Source organism: Puntigrus tetrazona, chromosome 11 (assembly GCF_018831695.1).
Source record: "Puntigrus tetrazona isolate hp1 chromosome 11, ASM1883169v1, whole genome shotgun sequence".
Lineage (NCBI taxonomy): Eukaryota > Metazoa > Chordata > Actinopteri > Cypriniformes > Cyprinidae > Puntigrus > Puntigrus tetrazona.
In genome coordinates this window covers 22,977,032-22,995,636 of record NC_056709.1, presented here as the reverse complement: position 1 = coordinate 22,995,636, position 18,605 = coordinate 22,977,032, and the positions used below count along the sequence as shown (strand labels likewise).

Here is an 18,605-nt window from a genome sequence, read left to right as displayed (position 1 = left end):
TCAGTCTGAAAGCTGAAACTGCAAACTAAACGTTTGTCTGGACATTATGTTTAGTAATTGTAAATGTGAAGGTGTGGTGAAAAAAAAAATAATTTCATGGAATTATTTCAGATGAAATTTCAAATAGTTATCTATCTCATGTTCCAACTATATTATCTTTCTGTTAAATCAAATTTATTATTTAATATTTAAGGTATAATTTAACCATGAAACTCTCTGAGTCATCAGCTTATCTTGATAAAGATCTACTTTAGCCGTCCCAGGCACTGTTATTTATGCTTTTATAGGCCTAGATAATGTTTGCATAATGTACATACTGCTCAAAGTAAAGATCACAACCCTGCTTTTCACAAAAAAATCTGTATTTTTGGTGTATTTTGCTTTAGCTTTAAAAAAATGAACAATCCAGAGACGGCCGGTATAAAAAGCATGTATTAATTTAAAATTAAATAGTAAAACCTGAAACTGTAAACCTGTTATAATAGTAGATCACTTTCCTCAATTGCTGAATCGCACTGAAACAATATTATGTTATGTATAATTATCCTAATGCCATTTGTGAAGAGTGTGATGTTACTTTCCTAAGCAGTCTGACCATATATATATATATATATATAGTTATGCAACATCCAATGAGACTCCTTCCTGGAACCTTCCCACCTGCATTCAAGCAGAATGTTGGTCAAAGGGCAAAGCAATTGATTCGATAAAACCACGCGTGGGGAAAACAACAGTGTCAGTGTTGTTAGGACAAGTCGAGATGTTTCCTCGTTGGCTCCTGCTTTTGGCCATGGCCTCTGTGGCCTGTTCTCAAACCGTTGAGGAAAACGCGAGGGAATTCTTAAAGAAATTCGATGAAGAGGCGACCAATCTCGTCTACCAGTATTCCCTTGCATCCTGGGCCTACAACACAGATATCTCCCAGGAAAACGCAGATAAAGAGGTAAGTGTGATACTGAAATAACAAAATATTTATATTTTATCAGCAGAGCGCTCATGATAACTTATTCTTCTTAAACCTTTAAACTTTAGAAGTCACAAAATATCTAATTTGGGGACAAAATATTAATGAAACAACCTCAGTAGAAGGTGTTTAAGACAGCTTGAGCATCTTAGTCTGCATACAGGTTTAACCTGTTTAACCCTTAAAACACGTTTTTTGGGGAAACTAACTGCATGCTTGTTTTCATGATGAGTTGCGCATCTGTGTTTATCTTTTACCTCATTAACTCTCTCTTTAGGCTGAAGCATACGCAATCTGGAGCGAGTTCTACAGCAAGATGTCCGAGGAGTCCAGCGCGTACCCCGTTGATCAAATCTACGATCCGCTGATTAAAATTCAGCTCCAAAAGCTCCAAGATAAAGGATCAGGGGCGCTTTCACCGGATAAGGCTAGTGAAGTAAGTATGACATCGATGTTACAGCAATGCCACCCAAACATTGAAATTGTCTTTCATTCTGTACATACAGTAGCGTTTCACTTCTCCTGGTAATATGGCAAATGTGACGAAACTAACATGGCCTGAACGCCTTGTGTGTCACAGCTGAGAAGCATCATGTCACAGATGAGCACAATTTACAACACGGCAACCGTGTGCAAAATCGACGATGCCACTGACTGCCAGACTTTGGAACCAGGTGATGTTAGCCGTACATACAGCACCATCCTAATGATGAAACAAAACCTCACTGGTTCTACATTTACAATAATTAAAGATTCTGTGTAAAGTTTTCTACTATCTGTTTCCTTCGTAAACGGATAAAAAGGGAACCGTGAGTTTCTAATCTCAGGTACATTGTTAAGAGACGTGAGAAATTGGAAGTTTATTTAAAAAAGAGGATATGAAATCTGAAATATAAGATGAGCTAAAGGTAAAATTGGGTAGAAACATATTCCTTTACTATTTGACATTAATTAAACAATTTATTAAAGAAACTGGGGTCAGTAAGATTTTGTTTTTTTGGAAAAAAATGGTTTCATGGTTTCGATAATAATGTTAAGCAGCACAAATGTTTTTAACATTGATAATAATAGGAAATGTTCCTCGTTAAATCAGCATATTAGAATGATTTCTGAAGAATCATGTGACCCTAAAGACTAGAGTATTGGCTGCTGATCTTTACAATATTTCTATTTTTACTGTATTAATGCAGCGCTGCTAAACATAAAAAACTTAAAAATGTACAAAAACCCCAAACTTCTGAACGCCATTTTACCAGAATTTAATACATTTTTCATTCACTAGGTCTAGAGAGTATCATGGCAAACAGCAGGGACTATGACGAGCGTCTACATGTGTGGGAGGGATGGAGAGTGGCCGCAGGGATGAAGATGAGACCCCTTTATGAGAAATATGTGGATCTGAAGAACGAAGCTGCCAAACTCAACAGTACGAGCTCTCTTTATGACCTCATATTACCTGATAATCAATGATATTACGCCATTGCTTTTACTGCTTTTATATTATGGATGTGGTGGTTGACAAAGCTTAAGATTTCTCTCGTCATTTTATTTAAGATTTTGAAGACCATGGAGATTATTGGAGGGGGGATTATGAAACCATCGACGAACCCGAATACAGTTACTCCCGAAACCAAGTTATGGAAGATGCCAGGCGCATTTACCAGGAGGTTGGTAAAAACCAAGTCACACACTCTTAAAAATAAAGCTTACAAAAGGTGTTTTATGAAACAATGCTATAGATTTTTGGTTTCCCAAAAAAACTTTCATTAGACAATGTAATTAAAAAAGAAAAGTAAATACTTTTCAATATTTTGTGCAAAGATTCCTTAAATGTTAAATGTTCCTCATGGAACCATCAGTTGCAATATAGATTCTTCATATTTAACAGTTTATATTGGGCACTTATTCAGAAAACTTATTATTATGTTCCAGATTTTGCCTTTGTACAAAGAGCTTCATGCTTATGTGAGAGCAAAACTGCAAGGCGTTTATCCCGGTCACATCGCCTCCGAAGCATGCCTTCCAGCACATCTGCTTGGTAATATATGGAACATCAATTTTATTACATATTACATATATAAGAATAAATATACGCTGTTATGGTATAATGTTGTTTCTGATCAAATGGTGACATTTGATGACTTTTCATGTTTAGGTGATATGTGGGGAAGGTTTTGGACCAACTTGTATCCTCTCATGATCCCGTATCCAGAAAAGCCTGATATCGATGTGAGCTCTGAAATGGTGGCCCAGGTAAGACATGTGACCAATTTCATGTCTCGTCTTTAGCTACGCGTCTTTTTTATCTCCATGGTTTTATCTTTTATTGTCATGTTTAAAGTCCAGGCTAAAGGTCTGTTCGCATTTTATTTGATCAAAGATTGCATGTAATCTATGCTATTCATCATGATGCTGGAGCAGCTGGAGTAATAAAAATTAAATAGCCAGGTTCTTTTTTTTTTAACTTGCTGACTATTTGATACCATTTCAGGGCTGGGATGAAATCCGCCTGTTTAAAGAGGCAGAAAAATTCTTCATGTCTGTAAACATGCCTGCAATGTTTGACAACTTCTGGACAAACTCCATGTTTATTAAGCCCGAAGGAAGGGACGTGGTGTGTCATCCTACTGCATGGGACATGGGAAACAAGGAAGACTTCAGGTGCGGTGATAATGTCGTGCTACATTGAGTCAAAATGCTTAGTAATGATTAACAAGTAGATAAGATACAGTTTTAAACAACTGAATTTGATTACCTTTTGATGCTTTTCTGAAAAGAACTCTTAAAAGTGTTTCTAATGTGCCTCACTAAGGCTGCAGCATTAAAAATAACATTAAAAACAACAATTTTCTATTTTAATATATGTAGCCATTATGTATTATTTTGAGTTGCAATTTTTGGCTTTTATCACTAGATATTATGTTGAATATTTAAGTAAGGCGCTGATTAATACGATTCTCATTCTGTGGAAGTATTAGCGAACGTATTTAGTGGAAGACGGTTGTTATTTTTTGCAGAATCAAAATGTGCACTAAAGTGAACATGGATGATTTCTTAACTGTTCACCACGAGATGGGTCATAACCAGTATCAAATGGCGTACCGTCACCACTCATACCTGCTGAGAGACGGTGCTAATGAAGGCTTCCACGAGGCCGTGGGAGAGATCATGTCCCTGTCTGCAGCCACTCCCTCTCACCTGCAGTCGCTGGGCCTTCTACCTGCTGACTTCAAACAAGACTTTGGTAAAGTGCAATCGCGTACCTGCCTGATTTCATCTGAATAACCACAAAACTGAATTTAGCATGCAAACATTTTTTGCCAAGACCTGATAACACGTATTATTATTTGTATTCACAGAGACAGATATTAACTTCCTTCTGAAGCAGGCCCTCACCATCGTGGCCACTCTGCCTTTTACCTACATGCTGGAGGAATGGAGGTGGCAAGTCTTCAAAGAGAACATCCCCAAAGATGAGTGGATGCTCCGCTGGTGGCAAATGAAGTGAGCGAAAGAAGACATACGTTAAAATATCTGAATCCAAACATTATGAACTCTTACTCAGCTGCAGTTTAACATTTGTTACGGCAGGAGAGAACTTGTTGGCGTGTCTGAGGCTGTGCCCAGAGATGAGTCTTATTGTGACCCACCTGCACTTTTCCATGTCTCTGGGGATTATTCTTTTATCAGGTAATGTCATCTGTAGAATAACAAAAGCATTGCGTCCAACAGAGTCATTATCACTTTATCGTTTGCTATTCTTAAAACCTCAATATCAATTTTTAAAGGAAATCATTTGTACAGCATGACTCATTCTGCAGACTTACTGCCACTGTATTTTCAGTTCAGAAATGTTCCCACACTGTGGGAGCTTCAAAATGTGATGCAATTCATACATAATGACAAAAACGAGTTGTTCTTGCAGTCTGCATGGATGAACAAACATTTGACGTGACCAGTGAGATCCGATTCATAAACAAATATTAGTTATTTTTTACAGATTTAAAACCTATAGGGTTGCCAGAATCCCAGGACTAATGACTCTTTAGAATCATTTCTTTCTTGGGAGTCAAAACATACAGGACGTGCAATTTAGCCCGCTTCCTGAAACAAATGTCTCAAGATGGTTCTTTGAGCCAAAACATACGTGTTGACCAGGATTGCTCAGTTCCAGAAATAAACACGTTTTTCATATATTTTGAACATAGTGGTTATAATCTAAGATGAATTGCTTAAAAATAATTCATCACATGTGGTTATCCTTACTGAAATGGCAAACAAGTATAGCATATAGAAATGTGTACCAGTCATTGGTGCTTGGTGATGAGTTTTTGGCTCAAGGCCTGCATTTAAAGTCACAAGTTGTTCCACACTAACTAAATTAATCATGTATCAATCGTGTATCTTTTCCCCATTCTAAACTCTAAATGACTCTCTAATAGGTACTTTACTAGAACCATATATCAGTTCCAATTTCAAGAGGCCTTATGTGAGGCAGCCGGCCACACCGGTCCCCTTTACAAATGCGACATTACAAACTCAACCAAAGCTGGTAACAAACTCAGGTATGCAGAACGTTGTATGTTCTATTAATAACTCTTACATTCTTTCGTTTTAGGGTACACATAACTGCTGTAAACAAACAAATATTTTGGTCCACAGGCATATGCTTGAGTTAGGCAGATCCATGTCTTGGACTCGTGCTCTGGAAGATGTTGCAGGAACCACGAGGATGGACTCTCAGCCACTTCTACATTACTTCAGCACTCTCATGGACTGGCTAAAGGAGGAGAACCGGAAGAACAACAGAGTGCCTGGCTGGGATGTCAATATCAACCCAAGTTAGTATTTCATTAGAACATAATATCTTTCAATTAATATAACAAATTAATCTACTGGTTAAATGATACTATCTTCATCCATTAGTGCAGGTATTGATATGACCACATACTATTTTCATTTTGAAAAAAATGGTAACACTTTACAATAAGGTGTCATTTGTTAAACTTAGTTAATGCATTAACTAACATAAACAAACAATGAAGGACACATTACAGTATTTATTTATCTTTGTTAACATAAGTTAATAAAAATACAGTAGTTCACATTTGTTAACAGTGAATCAACTATTGTTAACAAACACAACTTGTTATTTTAATAATGCACTGGCAAATGCTGAAATTAACGTTAACTAATATTAATAAATGTTGTAGAAGTATTATTCATGTTAACTAATGTTGTTAGATAATATTAACCAATGAACCTTATTGTGAAATGTTACCAAAAAATAAAACAAAAAATAATTAGGTTTATTTACTTATTCACAGCATCCTCTATAAGTAAAGATGATTCAAACGCATTCAAAGTCAGAATAAGCCTAAAATCTGCCATGGGAGATGAAGCAGTAAGCCTCTTTTGATTTTTAATAAATAACGATTTATAGATACAAATGCAATTTGCTTTTGCTAATTACTGTGATTTTTATTCTGCAGTACACTTGGAATTCAAATGAAATGTATCTCTTTAAGTCCGCCATGGCCTTTGCCATGCGCCAGTACTACTTAGAAGAAAAGGGAATAGAAATGAATTTTACGTAAGAACGATGTCTTCTTCTCCACTAATTTCACATTTCAGAGTGTGATTGTCTTTGTGAAAATGTGACACTGCACAACCTATTTTTGCACACAGGCCAGAGAATATCAACATATACAATGAAACAGTCAGAATCTCCTTTTATTTCATTGTGATGGATCCAACCAAACCAGACACAATCATTCCCAAAACAGATGTAGAGGCAGCAATCTGGTATTTCTTAAAACCATACTATATATATTTTTAAATATATTTTATAACTATAGCATATTTTTAAACAAATTATAGAGTGCATGAATATTTGGTACCATGATGTAATTAAGGAGAACTTTGAGCACCCCTGGTTAATTTCCCTTTTTAACCCCTCCAAGGCTGTCCAGGGAACGCATCAATGGTGCATTTTTACTCAGTGATGAAACACTGGAATTTGTTGGGCTGCTGGCGACATTAGCTCCACCCAAAGAGGAAAAAATCACAGTTTGGCTGGTGGTGTTTGGAGTGGTAATGGGTGTAACTGTGCTAGGGGGGATCTACCTGATTACCACAGGGATATTAAACAGGAAGAAGTGAGTATACTGGGGTGATCCACTTCAAGAATGAGTCAAAGGGCTTGTTTGAGATGAGCCTAGCCTTGCCTGAAATGGAGACGAGAGTAGGGAGTGAAATAAGCACAGTCGAGGCGGACAGTTCTGGCCTCTCCGAGACGAAAGGCAGTTATTCTCACTCATGAGCTCTGCTGCTGATAAACGTGATATAATTTCAGTTCTGTGGACTTAATATGAATATAAATGTGCAAGACACTATGACAATTTCATATCTCACACAGACATTGCACTAGTTATAGTGTTTGGAAACAAGAATTAGCCACCTTGTAAAAAGTATGCACAAACTGCTGTCAGATCGAGCTGGCGAACATAACGTGACTTTTATAACCAGCATGCATCTCGCGGTGATGACTGGTGATCGGTTCTGCACAGATTTTGCTCATCTCAAACAAACCTAATGACGGCAAGCAGCTTAAAGTTGCATCATAACAGCTGTGTGCATGATGGACAATGATTACAAAATTACACAAAGATTACCCAACAATGGTACAACACACTTTATTTTTAGCATCAAACACATTGCAATCAGTGTTACACATTATGATAATTCATTTCTGTAGTAAAAGTAAAATATGGGCTTCAGTAAACAAAATAATAATAATAATTCAGATGAATTAAACCCATACAAAGTTTTACTTAGTTTACATTATTGCAAAGTTTTTTTTTCCTTTTTTTCAGGAAAGCTAAGAAGGCTAACGAGACCGTGAACCCATATGAGAATTCAGATGATGGAGAAGTCAACAAAGCCTTTGAGGAAGACATTGAACAAACAGGACTATAAAGAAGTAGATGCTTTCAAAAATCAGAAGTGATGGGACAAAAGCATCTCCACCATTGCCTGATTTTGAAAACATTTTGTTAGAATATTTTTTTTTCTTGCAAATGTTTATTTAAGTGTTTGATGTTAACATGTAGAAATGGATACATGTAGAAATGCATAGCTCAAATTTCTGGTAGCTTATACAGGCAAATGTATATATAGGTTAATATAAAGTACTCATAATATATTTAAAGAGAACTTTGAGTATTCTAAAAAAAATCCTTAATTTAATAAGAGGTTTTAATAATAAGTGGGTTCTGTGGTCTCACTCTAAGACAAAGCAACTGCTGGATGTTTCATTGTCTCTTTTCATTTTCACAACATTATCATTTATAGTGTGAATGAACCATCCTCTGTGGAGCGCTGATTCAAAATACCGGAGACCATCACACTTTTGAGACATGAAGAAAATGAGGGATTTTTCTGGATCTGGAAGGTGTATCTTTTGTACGTCATACACCTGAAATAAAACATGTAATTTGCATTTGAAGTTGAATAGGAAGACCATGTAATATTAGTTTTCAGTATAATAAACACATTTTTTATTACACATTTTCATGCAACCCTTGCAAAATCAGGAAACATATATTCCAGAAAACTTACTTTAATTGATAATATCATTTCATCTCCTTGGCTGGTGCAGCAAAGGAATTTGTTTGTGTCTGTGAACTTCAGCATAACAGGAACACCTAAGTTTTTGTCGCTGGGGACCATGCCAAGGAAGGTGCCGTGAAAGATGGTGATTTTTGCTGAAAAAAGGTAAAAGGTGCGGAAAATGTCATTTTAAAGTAACAGACAAAATTAAAGCTGCAAGCAATGGTGAAAGGGTCTTTGCACCAGGCCTCACCGCCTCCTGGTGGCTTCAGTAAGACTGAATGGTGATCAATATGCATTTGAAGTGGCAAATACAAAAAAAAATACATCGTAGTAATTTATATGTGCCAAACCTTCTGGTGCCAGCTGATGGCTATAACTGAACATTGGAATGTAGATGTCTTCCGACCAGTACTTTTATCAAGTTTGGTGCAGATTGAATGTGGTATTTAGATGCTGCGGTGAAACATTAAATTTTACTAGGCCGTCACGGATATGACCTTCAGCGAAAACTCTAGATCTAGTTGTTGATTTGCAATTCAAGACACAATAAATCTCTCGGAGAGGTTCACATATTTTGATGAGAAAATTCTAAATAATCGACTTTCTGTTAGGAACTGGATTTCGTACAAAGAGACATTTTTGTACTTCTGAAACTCATATCAGAGGTAAATTTTTGCCAGTTCTGAATTGTGTGCAAAGGTTCCTGACTTTTCAAGCATGTTTAGCTCCTCAAACCCAAGATTCATTTTTGGAGAAGAAGCTAAATAATAATAAGAATCCTTTTTCCAAGAGGGTCCTTGCATCCCGGTGCTTGGGCCCTAAATAGCATATAGTTCATATAAAAATATAATTTTCATTATTTGATGCAAACCTGACATGGTGTTCTCCAGACATATCTCGTTCTGTTTCGATGCAACATACTTGCATCCTTCAGGCGTCTTCAGGAACAAATTGTTTTGTTCTTTAATTACTTTCCAAATTTGTTCAGAGACTGAAAAAGGCAGCAGAATATTACAACTAGAACTTCATTTTGAAAAAGAAATGTCAGCATTGGATATTTGAAAAAGAATAAATAATTCTTACTGTAGGCAATGTTAGCTGTCTCTGCAGTGATCTTGCTGTCATTAGAGATTAAATCACATTTGCAGGAAAGGTTGTCAGCATCACACTCTTGATCAATCAGGTTTAAGCACATTGTTGTCCGCGAATGAAACGAATGATCAACTTCGTCCTCAGTGTCCTTCTCTGGTTTCGGATTTGATGATTCCTCAGGCTCAGTATCTTCAATCGACAGGCTGAATCTCATGAATTTCAACATCTTTTTATTGCTTGAGGAGGTCTCCGGTTGACACTCTTCTGTTTTTTCAGTGTTCATATGACATACAGTCTACGAGAGGAGATTATTTGTTTTAGTTCAGTCAAACAGTTGGTCTCTTGACATATTTGATTTTAAATGTCAGCTACAACATGTGGTCACACGTGTCATGGAGTTTGCCGACTAGACGGAAAGCTTGCAGTAAACGTCAATTTCATTTCTCTTTCTCGTAACATTTATACAGGTTAAAACTAGCAGATAAGCGAAAAAGCGAAAAGTGAATTAGGAAATTAGAAAGTGCTTGTATTTTTGCTCTGCTTATCATCTGGAGTTTATCTCCCTTACTGATATATTTGAGACTAATTCACTAATACAGACATTAAGCAATTGCTATTTATTTTAAAATGATTTTGCTAAATATGTATTTATATTAACATAACCTACAAAAGTACAAATTGCTACTTGCCTGTACTTCCATGTTGATCTCTGTGCTGATATAAACGATGTGAGAGCTCTGCCTCTGATTGCTGCTTTTTCTAATGTCAAAGCTCTCATGCGGTAGGAAGAGGAAGTTGTGAGTAGTACACCAAAACGTAAGGTTTGGCTGGAAATACTGATGCGTGTGATGGTGTGTTGGAGGGGAAAACACGAGCGTACAGTTCAAAGACAAACCTGGCACTTGCATCATTCCTGATGCTAAGCAGTAATATAAAATGTACACTTATCAAGCCTATGCCTATCAAAGTCATGAGGTAATGATAAATAACTTGTTTTGTTAAAGTAAAATAAAAAAGTAGCTTTTTTCCTTCATTCTGTGCCAACCTGAGACAAAGTAGTTAACAGAGACAGAAAAGGTCATTGTTTGGTCGCTAGCGGTAAACACAGGAAATCTACTGCTGGGGCTTTTAACTTGAAACCATTACTAAAGGGGAAGCACATCATTGTGAATCATTGGTAAAATAGTGTTGGCTTGAATCGGTTTAGGGAGAAATATGATGCAATACTTGCCAGCAGCACGTTTTATATTGGAATTGCATCATAGGGCACACGAGGACACTGACAGTTGTGACCTACAAAACCCTTTCATTCATATTCTCATAAAAAAAAAAAAAAAAAAAAAAAAACTAAACGAAGCTGTTACCTTCACATAAGTAGTCAAATTAAAGTATCTCTTTTTAGTTGGTTTGGGGGATTTTTGGGGGATAGTTGGACCTCTTAAGGGGCTTTCTCTGCGGAGGAAACTTTTTCATAGTTTCTAAAACCATTAAAAAAATGCAAGCAGCTAAACGAGAGAGATACTGGTTCTCTACGAATAACCCTGCTGGCTAGTTCCTAGAACCATGTGGTGTGAAAACCCCTTTATACAGCTACATGGGAGAATGAAATCAAACGTTTCTGAAAACAACAACAAGGAGTTACCTTCCATGCAAGCGTCCCCCAATCAGCAATTTTCATGCAAAACAATGCTCCTGTCACACCAGAAGCTAAAAACATTGAAATACTGAAATGGCCAGACCTGTATTCTGATCTATACCTGATTAAAAAACTCCTTAGCAATAAATCTATGTTATCAAATCACAGTGCAATGTGAGAAACTAGCGATGTCCTGTGACTGAAGATGTGTGAAAATCATTATAAGCAAGGGCCTGTACACTTCCCACTAACTGAAACCTTCAGAAATTTTAGTTGTTATCTTTGCTACAGCCTTTGCTACCTGGTCTCATGGCTTAAACGTACCTCGGTGCACTTTTTAGCGAGACACAAAATATGTACTAACAAACCTACATATCACTGCAGTTTCCAAAAGAAACGAAAAGGCGGTAAAACTCTGACACCTGAATAAATTTCTCTCAATTTTGATCTCCATTGTACAGAAATCGATTCGTAGATCTGTGTTATGCATGTTTACCAACGAATTTCATAAAAATGTAAATAAATATGTTAAGATACAATTTCACTCTACTGTCAGACAAAGTTTGAAACTTTAATAAGTGACACACAGTTCTGTGAAGTACCACTGGACCTGTGATGCACAATCAAACAATTTCTGAAGCACAAATTGATTCATACCTTTTTTGGTGCGAATTTATAGAAGAAACATAATACATAAACGCACGTTAACATGGCAAGGAATACATTTATGCAACAAAAGCAAGTTGTCAGTAGCTTTGATCTTATACTAACAGATGTAAATAATAGCTGATGATATAAATACACAGTTTAAAAAGAAATCAAAATAGCACAAAAAAAAGTAACTATGAGCAGTTAGCAATAAAAATAAATATGAACGTGCTGGTTTATAAACGTCAGTTTGTAAGTAGCTGGATATAAAAAGAGGGGGAAAAAAACATCAGCTCATACAGTAGTATGATACATATATACTCACTACTGCGATGGCAGTAAATCATGGCTGGAAGACTTCCATTAAGACTTCCTTTTAACAATTAAACTCAAACAAAACATTTGTCAATTTTACCCAATACAGTCTCAGTAAACAAATCTGACCAATTTGCTTCTTTCCAAGATACCAGTCCAAAGAATTTATCGACATTTTTAGTAGGGATGCTCAGCTTGAATCAGTACGACGAGTTCATTATGTTAGGTCTGGGGTTGAGTCTTCAGTATTTTGAACAATTCCCAAACGTCATATACAGGTGTGATATGCAAAACTATCACAGTTTTTAATAGTTTGTAATAATTTATCATTACAAACTCTTCTCAATTCCGTCATGTCCATATCAAGACCTTGAATTCTAACATGACCCACGCTCACTCAGAATTATGAATGAGAACGCACCGTCTTTCTTACTGTCCAGCTGATCTACTTTATGCATGTCCACTTCTCTATTATTTACCCTTTCTGTGTAGATGAACCATCCTCGGTAAAGAGCTGACTCAAAACGCCGGAGATTATCTTTCCCAGAAGACATGAAAAATACAAGGGACCATTTTTCTCGGTCATCGGGACAGATGCTTTTCAGGTCCTTTTTATTATGGCTCTGCAAACAAACAAAACGAGACTAGTTTCAGCTTAAATGTAGAGTTCACCCATGTGAATACGGTGCATAAATCATACTTAAAAAAAACAAACAAATTTATTTTAATTCGAATGTTCTACTTACTTAAATTACTTTCCAAGAAAGATTGGACCTTTTTTCACTTGATTTAAAAATTTAAAATAATAATAATAATAATAATAATAATAATAATAATAATAAACAACAACAAAAAGTCATGAAAATGTGTTTAAAAAAGTATGTAAAAGGTACCTTTCTTTTTATTTAGGTGCCAAGAATTAATAAACAATTCTTAAACATGTAATACAATAAATAATATAATATAAAATAAAAATAAACTTACAGTGACTGTCAAAATCTTCTTATCTTCACCTTGCTTGGTGGTACAGCAGAAGAAGTTTTCTGTGCCACTGCAGTTCAGCACAACAGGAACGCCTTCATGGTCCATTGTGATCGTATAATAGTAGAGGGTGATTTGTGCTGAAATAAAATTATTGCAAGATATATTTCTAAATATGCCTATGTCAATACAAAGAATTATAGCTCAGTTGTTTGACTTTAAAATAAACTTATATAAACTTACAAGAGTATATTATTACTTAATACATAAATATAACTTTATCGTGTAGTATTGTTAGATTTCGTATTCATTACCAACCTGACATTGTGTCTTTCAAAAGCATATGCTGATTCTCTGGGGTGACATACTTTTTCAACAAGAAACTCTGCAAGAACAGATTTTTCCGCTGTTTAATCTGCATCAAAATCCTTGAAGAATCTGACAAAACAGGGAAAATAAATTTAATGGACATGCGTTATAACATATAATAACTTTACAACAGTTTTATTGTCAACGAATGCAGTATTTGTTTCTTACTAAAGGTAATCTCAGCTGTCGCAGGCAGGACAACAACTTCATTAAACTGGCAATTCATTCCTCCACAGCTGTTGCAAGGGCTGTCAGGATCACAGCCCCGACCAACGACCACACTAAAGCTCGTCTCAGCCATGGAGACAAGCAGAAGATTGTCTTCACTGAAACAGTCGTCTTCAATGACTCTGTCTTCCCAATCTAGCGATGGCTGAACTTCAGTTGCTTCCAGCTCTTCCTCTCTTACCATCATCATGCTAAATCTCATGACCGTCGGCTCCTTTTTACGTACAACGATTTCCTCAGATTCACACTTTTCATTTGCCATTTTGGATGAATGATGTATGGTCTAAGAGAAGACATTTAAGACAGTCGATCATATAAATCATATCACGCTAGCTCATCCAGTCAATCCTAAATAAACCCTGATGATGTAACCGCAGAACGTTTTAATGTTTTAAACACCCACACACATGTCCATGTGATCAAAGTTTCCTGACTAGGCAAAAAAAGTCCCAGTGAAAACTTCAGTTTTACTTCTCCCTTACAATGGGTGACAGAAAATGAGTGAGTGTATAAAGGAAGAAATTAGTGTGTGTCAATAAATACAACACTCACAAGTAAGGGGCACCCTTCAGCCAAAAGCTCAGCAAAAGCCTGTGGAATCAAATCCTCCACATCTGTGTTGTTTATCATTAGAACTTTATCTCCGATGCTGGAAAAATAAAATATAGATGAATGAACAGACAGCCAGATTGTTAAGCGTTTGATGATTAGATAGCCTGACCCAGAACTTTTGAAAATAACACACACACACACACAAGTTGGCATTTGGGGTTTATGAGGACTCCCCATAGGCTTAATGGTTTTTATGTTGTAAAAACTGTACATGAAATTGATATACACCAACCTAAACCTACCCCTTAAAGGAAACTTTAGGCATTATTAGATTTTCAAATACAAAAAATACACCATTTTGTATTTTTTTAAGCCTTTGTATACCTCTGTCATACCCATGTCATTAAACAAATTTCTGTTCACATAAACAACAAAAAGCGGCACTCACACACACACACACACACACACACAGACAGACAGATAGTCTCACCTTGCAAAATTTCCTTTGTTATAGTTAAAAAAGCCATTAACTTCATACGAGTGTTTCCCTTTACGTTCAGTGTGGAGCAACATAACTCCACCGCAAATAGGATTTCCCTATAAGACACCACACATAAACTCTTTTTAATTTATGAGTTAACACAGATGTTTATCTATTATTGATTCACAAAACACAAAACACGGCCTACCTCAGCTGCCATGATGATCTCAGTGCTGATTACGAGAACGTGTGTGTCCGGACACACAAAGCACTGCCTTTTGAAAGCTAGTAGACCTGGTGATGCAGTAGGAAGAGGAAGCTACATTTGGTTTCAGTAAACCATTGTCAGCGCTGGTTGAAAAAGAGGAAGTATAGAGTTGTAGGGGAAGAACTCGCAAAGATGGGAAAAGATAAATTCTGCAAATAGTTTTTATTTGAAGGCTCTCTTTGAAATACAGCCTGATCTCATGTTTATTTGTAGGTATGAATACGTAACATTTATAAGCATAAAACTTACATTTTTGTTCATTATTACTGATGCTAAAATTTAGAATTTAGACTTTTATTTTAAAGTTAAAAAATGTATAATTGGCTATGCATTTTTAGTTAAAAAACATAAAATATTTGCGTATCTTTTATATAATTATGTTCATACCAGTGCATTTTTATAGTTTTGTCAATAAGCGATTTAGATGTTTAGGCACCTACAAATCTAAATTGCACAAATCAGAATGAAATGTTAGTAAACAATAAACAGTTTAATAATGCTGTTGCAAACAAGGTCATTGACATGACAACTAAAACAACAAAGAAAATAAAATTAATGCAGCTATTTCAATATTCATAATCCATTTTTAGGTGTAGTCGATAAGTAAATTTTGTACGTTTAAATGCTGAAATACGGACAATGCATTTAAATGGTAAAATATGTTCGTTTTGTACGTTTTAGTGCCTGTAAAAACATAAGTAAATGTACGTTTTATAGAACAACATTTTAAGTAAAGTGCATAAGAGTTATGGAGATCATAGTTATGGAGATCATAGAGATCACACAGTATGACCACACTCCACATGCTGCTCATTTCTCTTGAGTCAGAAAGAAAAAAAAATGTTTGCAAAATGGGGCACAAAACTGACCTGTTAACAGGAAACATTCTGGTATTTGGTATTTATTCTGGTAAACTGAACTTTTAATGTTCACAATACAGTGGACTCAAAAGAGAACCTGTGTTTTTTGTTTTTTTTGGTCCCCTTTGGCATGGAAATGATCTCAAAAACCTTTCTTGTTCACAACACAACTTCACAAGAACTTTCTGTTCAGCATTGGAATCTGGGATCTGGTATACCCTGACAATGCATTTCAGTCAAATTAAAACATTACAAATGCAAACAAACACAACAGTCCAGGGGTATGACATTTCACCCCCTCCTGAAAGTCATGACCTTGAGTCTGTAGGAAAGGGAGAGAGAGGAGGGATGGTTATAGGATGGCACAAACAGGCAGGAAAATGTTCAGGAGATGGCCGGATCACTGGGAAGAAGGTGACAGACAGAATGCAGGGTGGTGGCGATGGGAGGAGAGGCCAGGGAGGGGACAGGAGGGACTTGGAGCAGGAGGAACCAGGTGGGACCCCAGGGATGGAGGGACGAGGCGTAGCCTGAGGAGTGTAGGGTTTACGATGGACCAAGGCAGAGCCGGAAGGATGAGGGAGCCCAGTGGAGCTGAAGGGTCGAACTTAGAGGCTGGAGGTAGAGTCAAGCGATTCTCGAAAGGGTGGGAGTGCGGTGAGTTTTTTAATCTCCTCAGGGCTTAACACTTGAGAGCACTCTTGCAGTGTGGTCACTGGAGTATCGGGAGCCCCTTCTTGGCTGGACGGACCAGCAGAGCCACTGTCTACGGTGCTCTCCACCATGATGAGGGCTGTAGCTCCGAGGCAATCCTCAGCTCTCGGTTGCAGCGGCCTCCGCTCCTTTGTCAGCAGTGGGCTCAGGCTCCTTGCAGTGGGGAGATGGTGGGCTGGGCGCTGGGTTCAGAGTGGGGCTGGTATCTTCATCCGCAATGTCCATGGTGAGTGAAGACTTACATGACACCAGCACCCATTCAATAAAGACGGCGAGGCTCTTTCGAAGACAATCCCTGGACAGCTGCACTCGTGTGGAGATGTTTAGTCCAGTTCGATAAAACGAGCAGAGGCAGCTGTCCGGGTAGTGCGTGAGGTTAGAGTAGCACAAAGTCATTTGTGTGGTCCTCGAGAGAGCGGTCCCCCTGAGGACAGCAGGATCGTTAATGATGGGAGAAAATAAAAAACAAAAACGGAGAAAAAATTAAACCAAAACCGTAGGTATAAACGCCGCTGATATCCTTTTATGGTCCGGTTTTCTGTCACAGTGTGGTTGGCGAAGGAGCACATGACCAGGATTAACAGAGAATGGAAACTGGGTCACACAGAGCACAAGGGGAATGCAAACAAACACAAAATAGTCCAGGGATGTGACAATATGCACATCACTCACACACAGACACACAGAAAAACATTCAGGAGCACAGAAACATGTCAGTGCTGCCCTGCAACATTTTCATCATTATAATAACTTTGATACATTAATCACTATCTTATATTTCTCAGCAACTATAGAAGGTAAAGTTGCTATTTTTAAAGCAACTGGGCGAGTTAGACACAAACACAATTCACAACTTTCATCCCACTCCCTCTCTCTCGATAATGAATTTAAATCAATCATATAATTCATGAATTGATTTTCCTGCAGTACTTCATCTCTGTGTCTGATTTAATAAACACAGAGCATGTACAGTATGCCAGCAGCAATACAGAAGATGTCAAACATGTCATGGCAGTGTATGCATGTTTCTAAGCCAATTTCTGAATCAAGTGCGTATCGCTGATCAATAAAATATTTCTTTAGTGATCAGACTCTAATTTCTATACACCATTCTATACAAGGCAGCATTTAACAGTCAAGCAGTCCTCACTCCAAGGCTGGTTTTATGGAGGTGCTAGCAGGTGGTAAGCACTCATTTGAGGCTTTAATAACATTTAATGTAACCAATTGCAGACATATCTGCTGATTTCATGAAAGCAATGACGTTTCAGAGGCGTTAAAGGCTACTTACTGTTTTCGCCCAGTGCTGAGTATTGAACACTTCTGCATCCTGTAAACATTAAAACTTACAATAATTTAACTTCTTGGTATTTACATCATTTAATTTGCATGAGAGTGGCACGTTTGATCTAAATGTGTAAATATAAAGCATGTTTACGTCTTTGTTCTCACACATTAGAGTGAGTGTAGTATATATTGTGTGATGCTGAACACATAATTACGCCATTTAATGTTTATATGTGATATGTTCATGGCATTTATGTGTTTTGCGTTACAAGAATTAATAAAGGGATAATGGGTCAGAGATGTTTTTACTCTGCATTATAATCCTTCTGCGTGTTTTATTTTTTTCAGTGGCTTTCAAAAAGTGGCGGAGACATGTCCCACCTGCAAATTTTGCCTCTATCCAAAATGAAAGCATCTGAAGGACTTAAATAACCTAGGTGTGAAAGCACTAGTCTTCCTGTCAGTCTACCTCAAAGTTTTATACGGTTTTCTTTTCACCATGCAGTGCGCATAAAACTATTTCACAGCCAACACCTACAGACATCAATAGACATAATTGACACTTTGAGGAAATAAGAAAATGAGGTTACGCATGC

The 18,605-nt window shown here is 36.9% G+C and overlaps 2 protein-coding genes across 2 annotated transcripts; one reads left to right on the top strand and one right to left on the bottom strand.

Annotated features, from left to right (window-relative positions):
* The first annotated feature begins 726 nt into the window (after positions 1–726).
* ace2 (angiotensin I converting enzyme 2) lies at positions 727–8,185 on the top strand. Its single transcript, XM_043252675.1, has 18 exons — positions 727–943; positions 1,242–1,400; positions 1,545–1,638; positions 2,247–2,390; positions 2,519–2,631; positions 2,897–3,002; positions 3,120–3,217; positions 3,456–3,625; positions 3,982–4,208; positions 4,324–4,468; positions 4,556–4,654; positions 5,407–5,529; positions 5,627–5,805; positions 6,292–6,368; positions 6,457–6,557; positions 6,653–6,769; positions 6,928–7,122; positions 7,840–8,185. Exons 1-18 carry the CDS (start codon positions 761–763, stop codon positions 7,940–7,942), a joined length of 2,433 nt encoding a protein of 810 aa, XP_043108610.1. The 5' UTR covers positions 727–760; the 3' UTR covers positions 7,943–8,185.
* A 61-nt stretch (positions 8,186–8,246) lies between these two features.
* LOC122353802 lies at positions 8,247–15,170 on the bottom strand. Its single transcript, XM_043251669.1, has 12 exons — positions 15,089–15,170; positions 14,890–14,996; positions 14,400–14,496; positions 13,788–14,130; positions 13,569–13,688; positions 13,254–13,390; positions 12,652–12,892; positions 10,360–10,613; positions 9,662–9,965; positions 9,450–9,569; positions 8,585–8,730; positions 8,247–8,441 (listed from the first exon to the last, which is right to left on the bottom strand). Exons 1-12 carry the CDS (start codon positions 15,098–15,100, stop codon positions 8,247–8,249), a joined length of 2,076 nt encoding a protein of 691 aa, XP_043107604.1. The 5' UTR covers positions 15,101–15,170.
* Between the last annotated feature and the right edge of the window lie 3,435 nt (positions 15,171–18,605).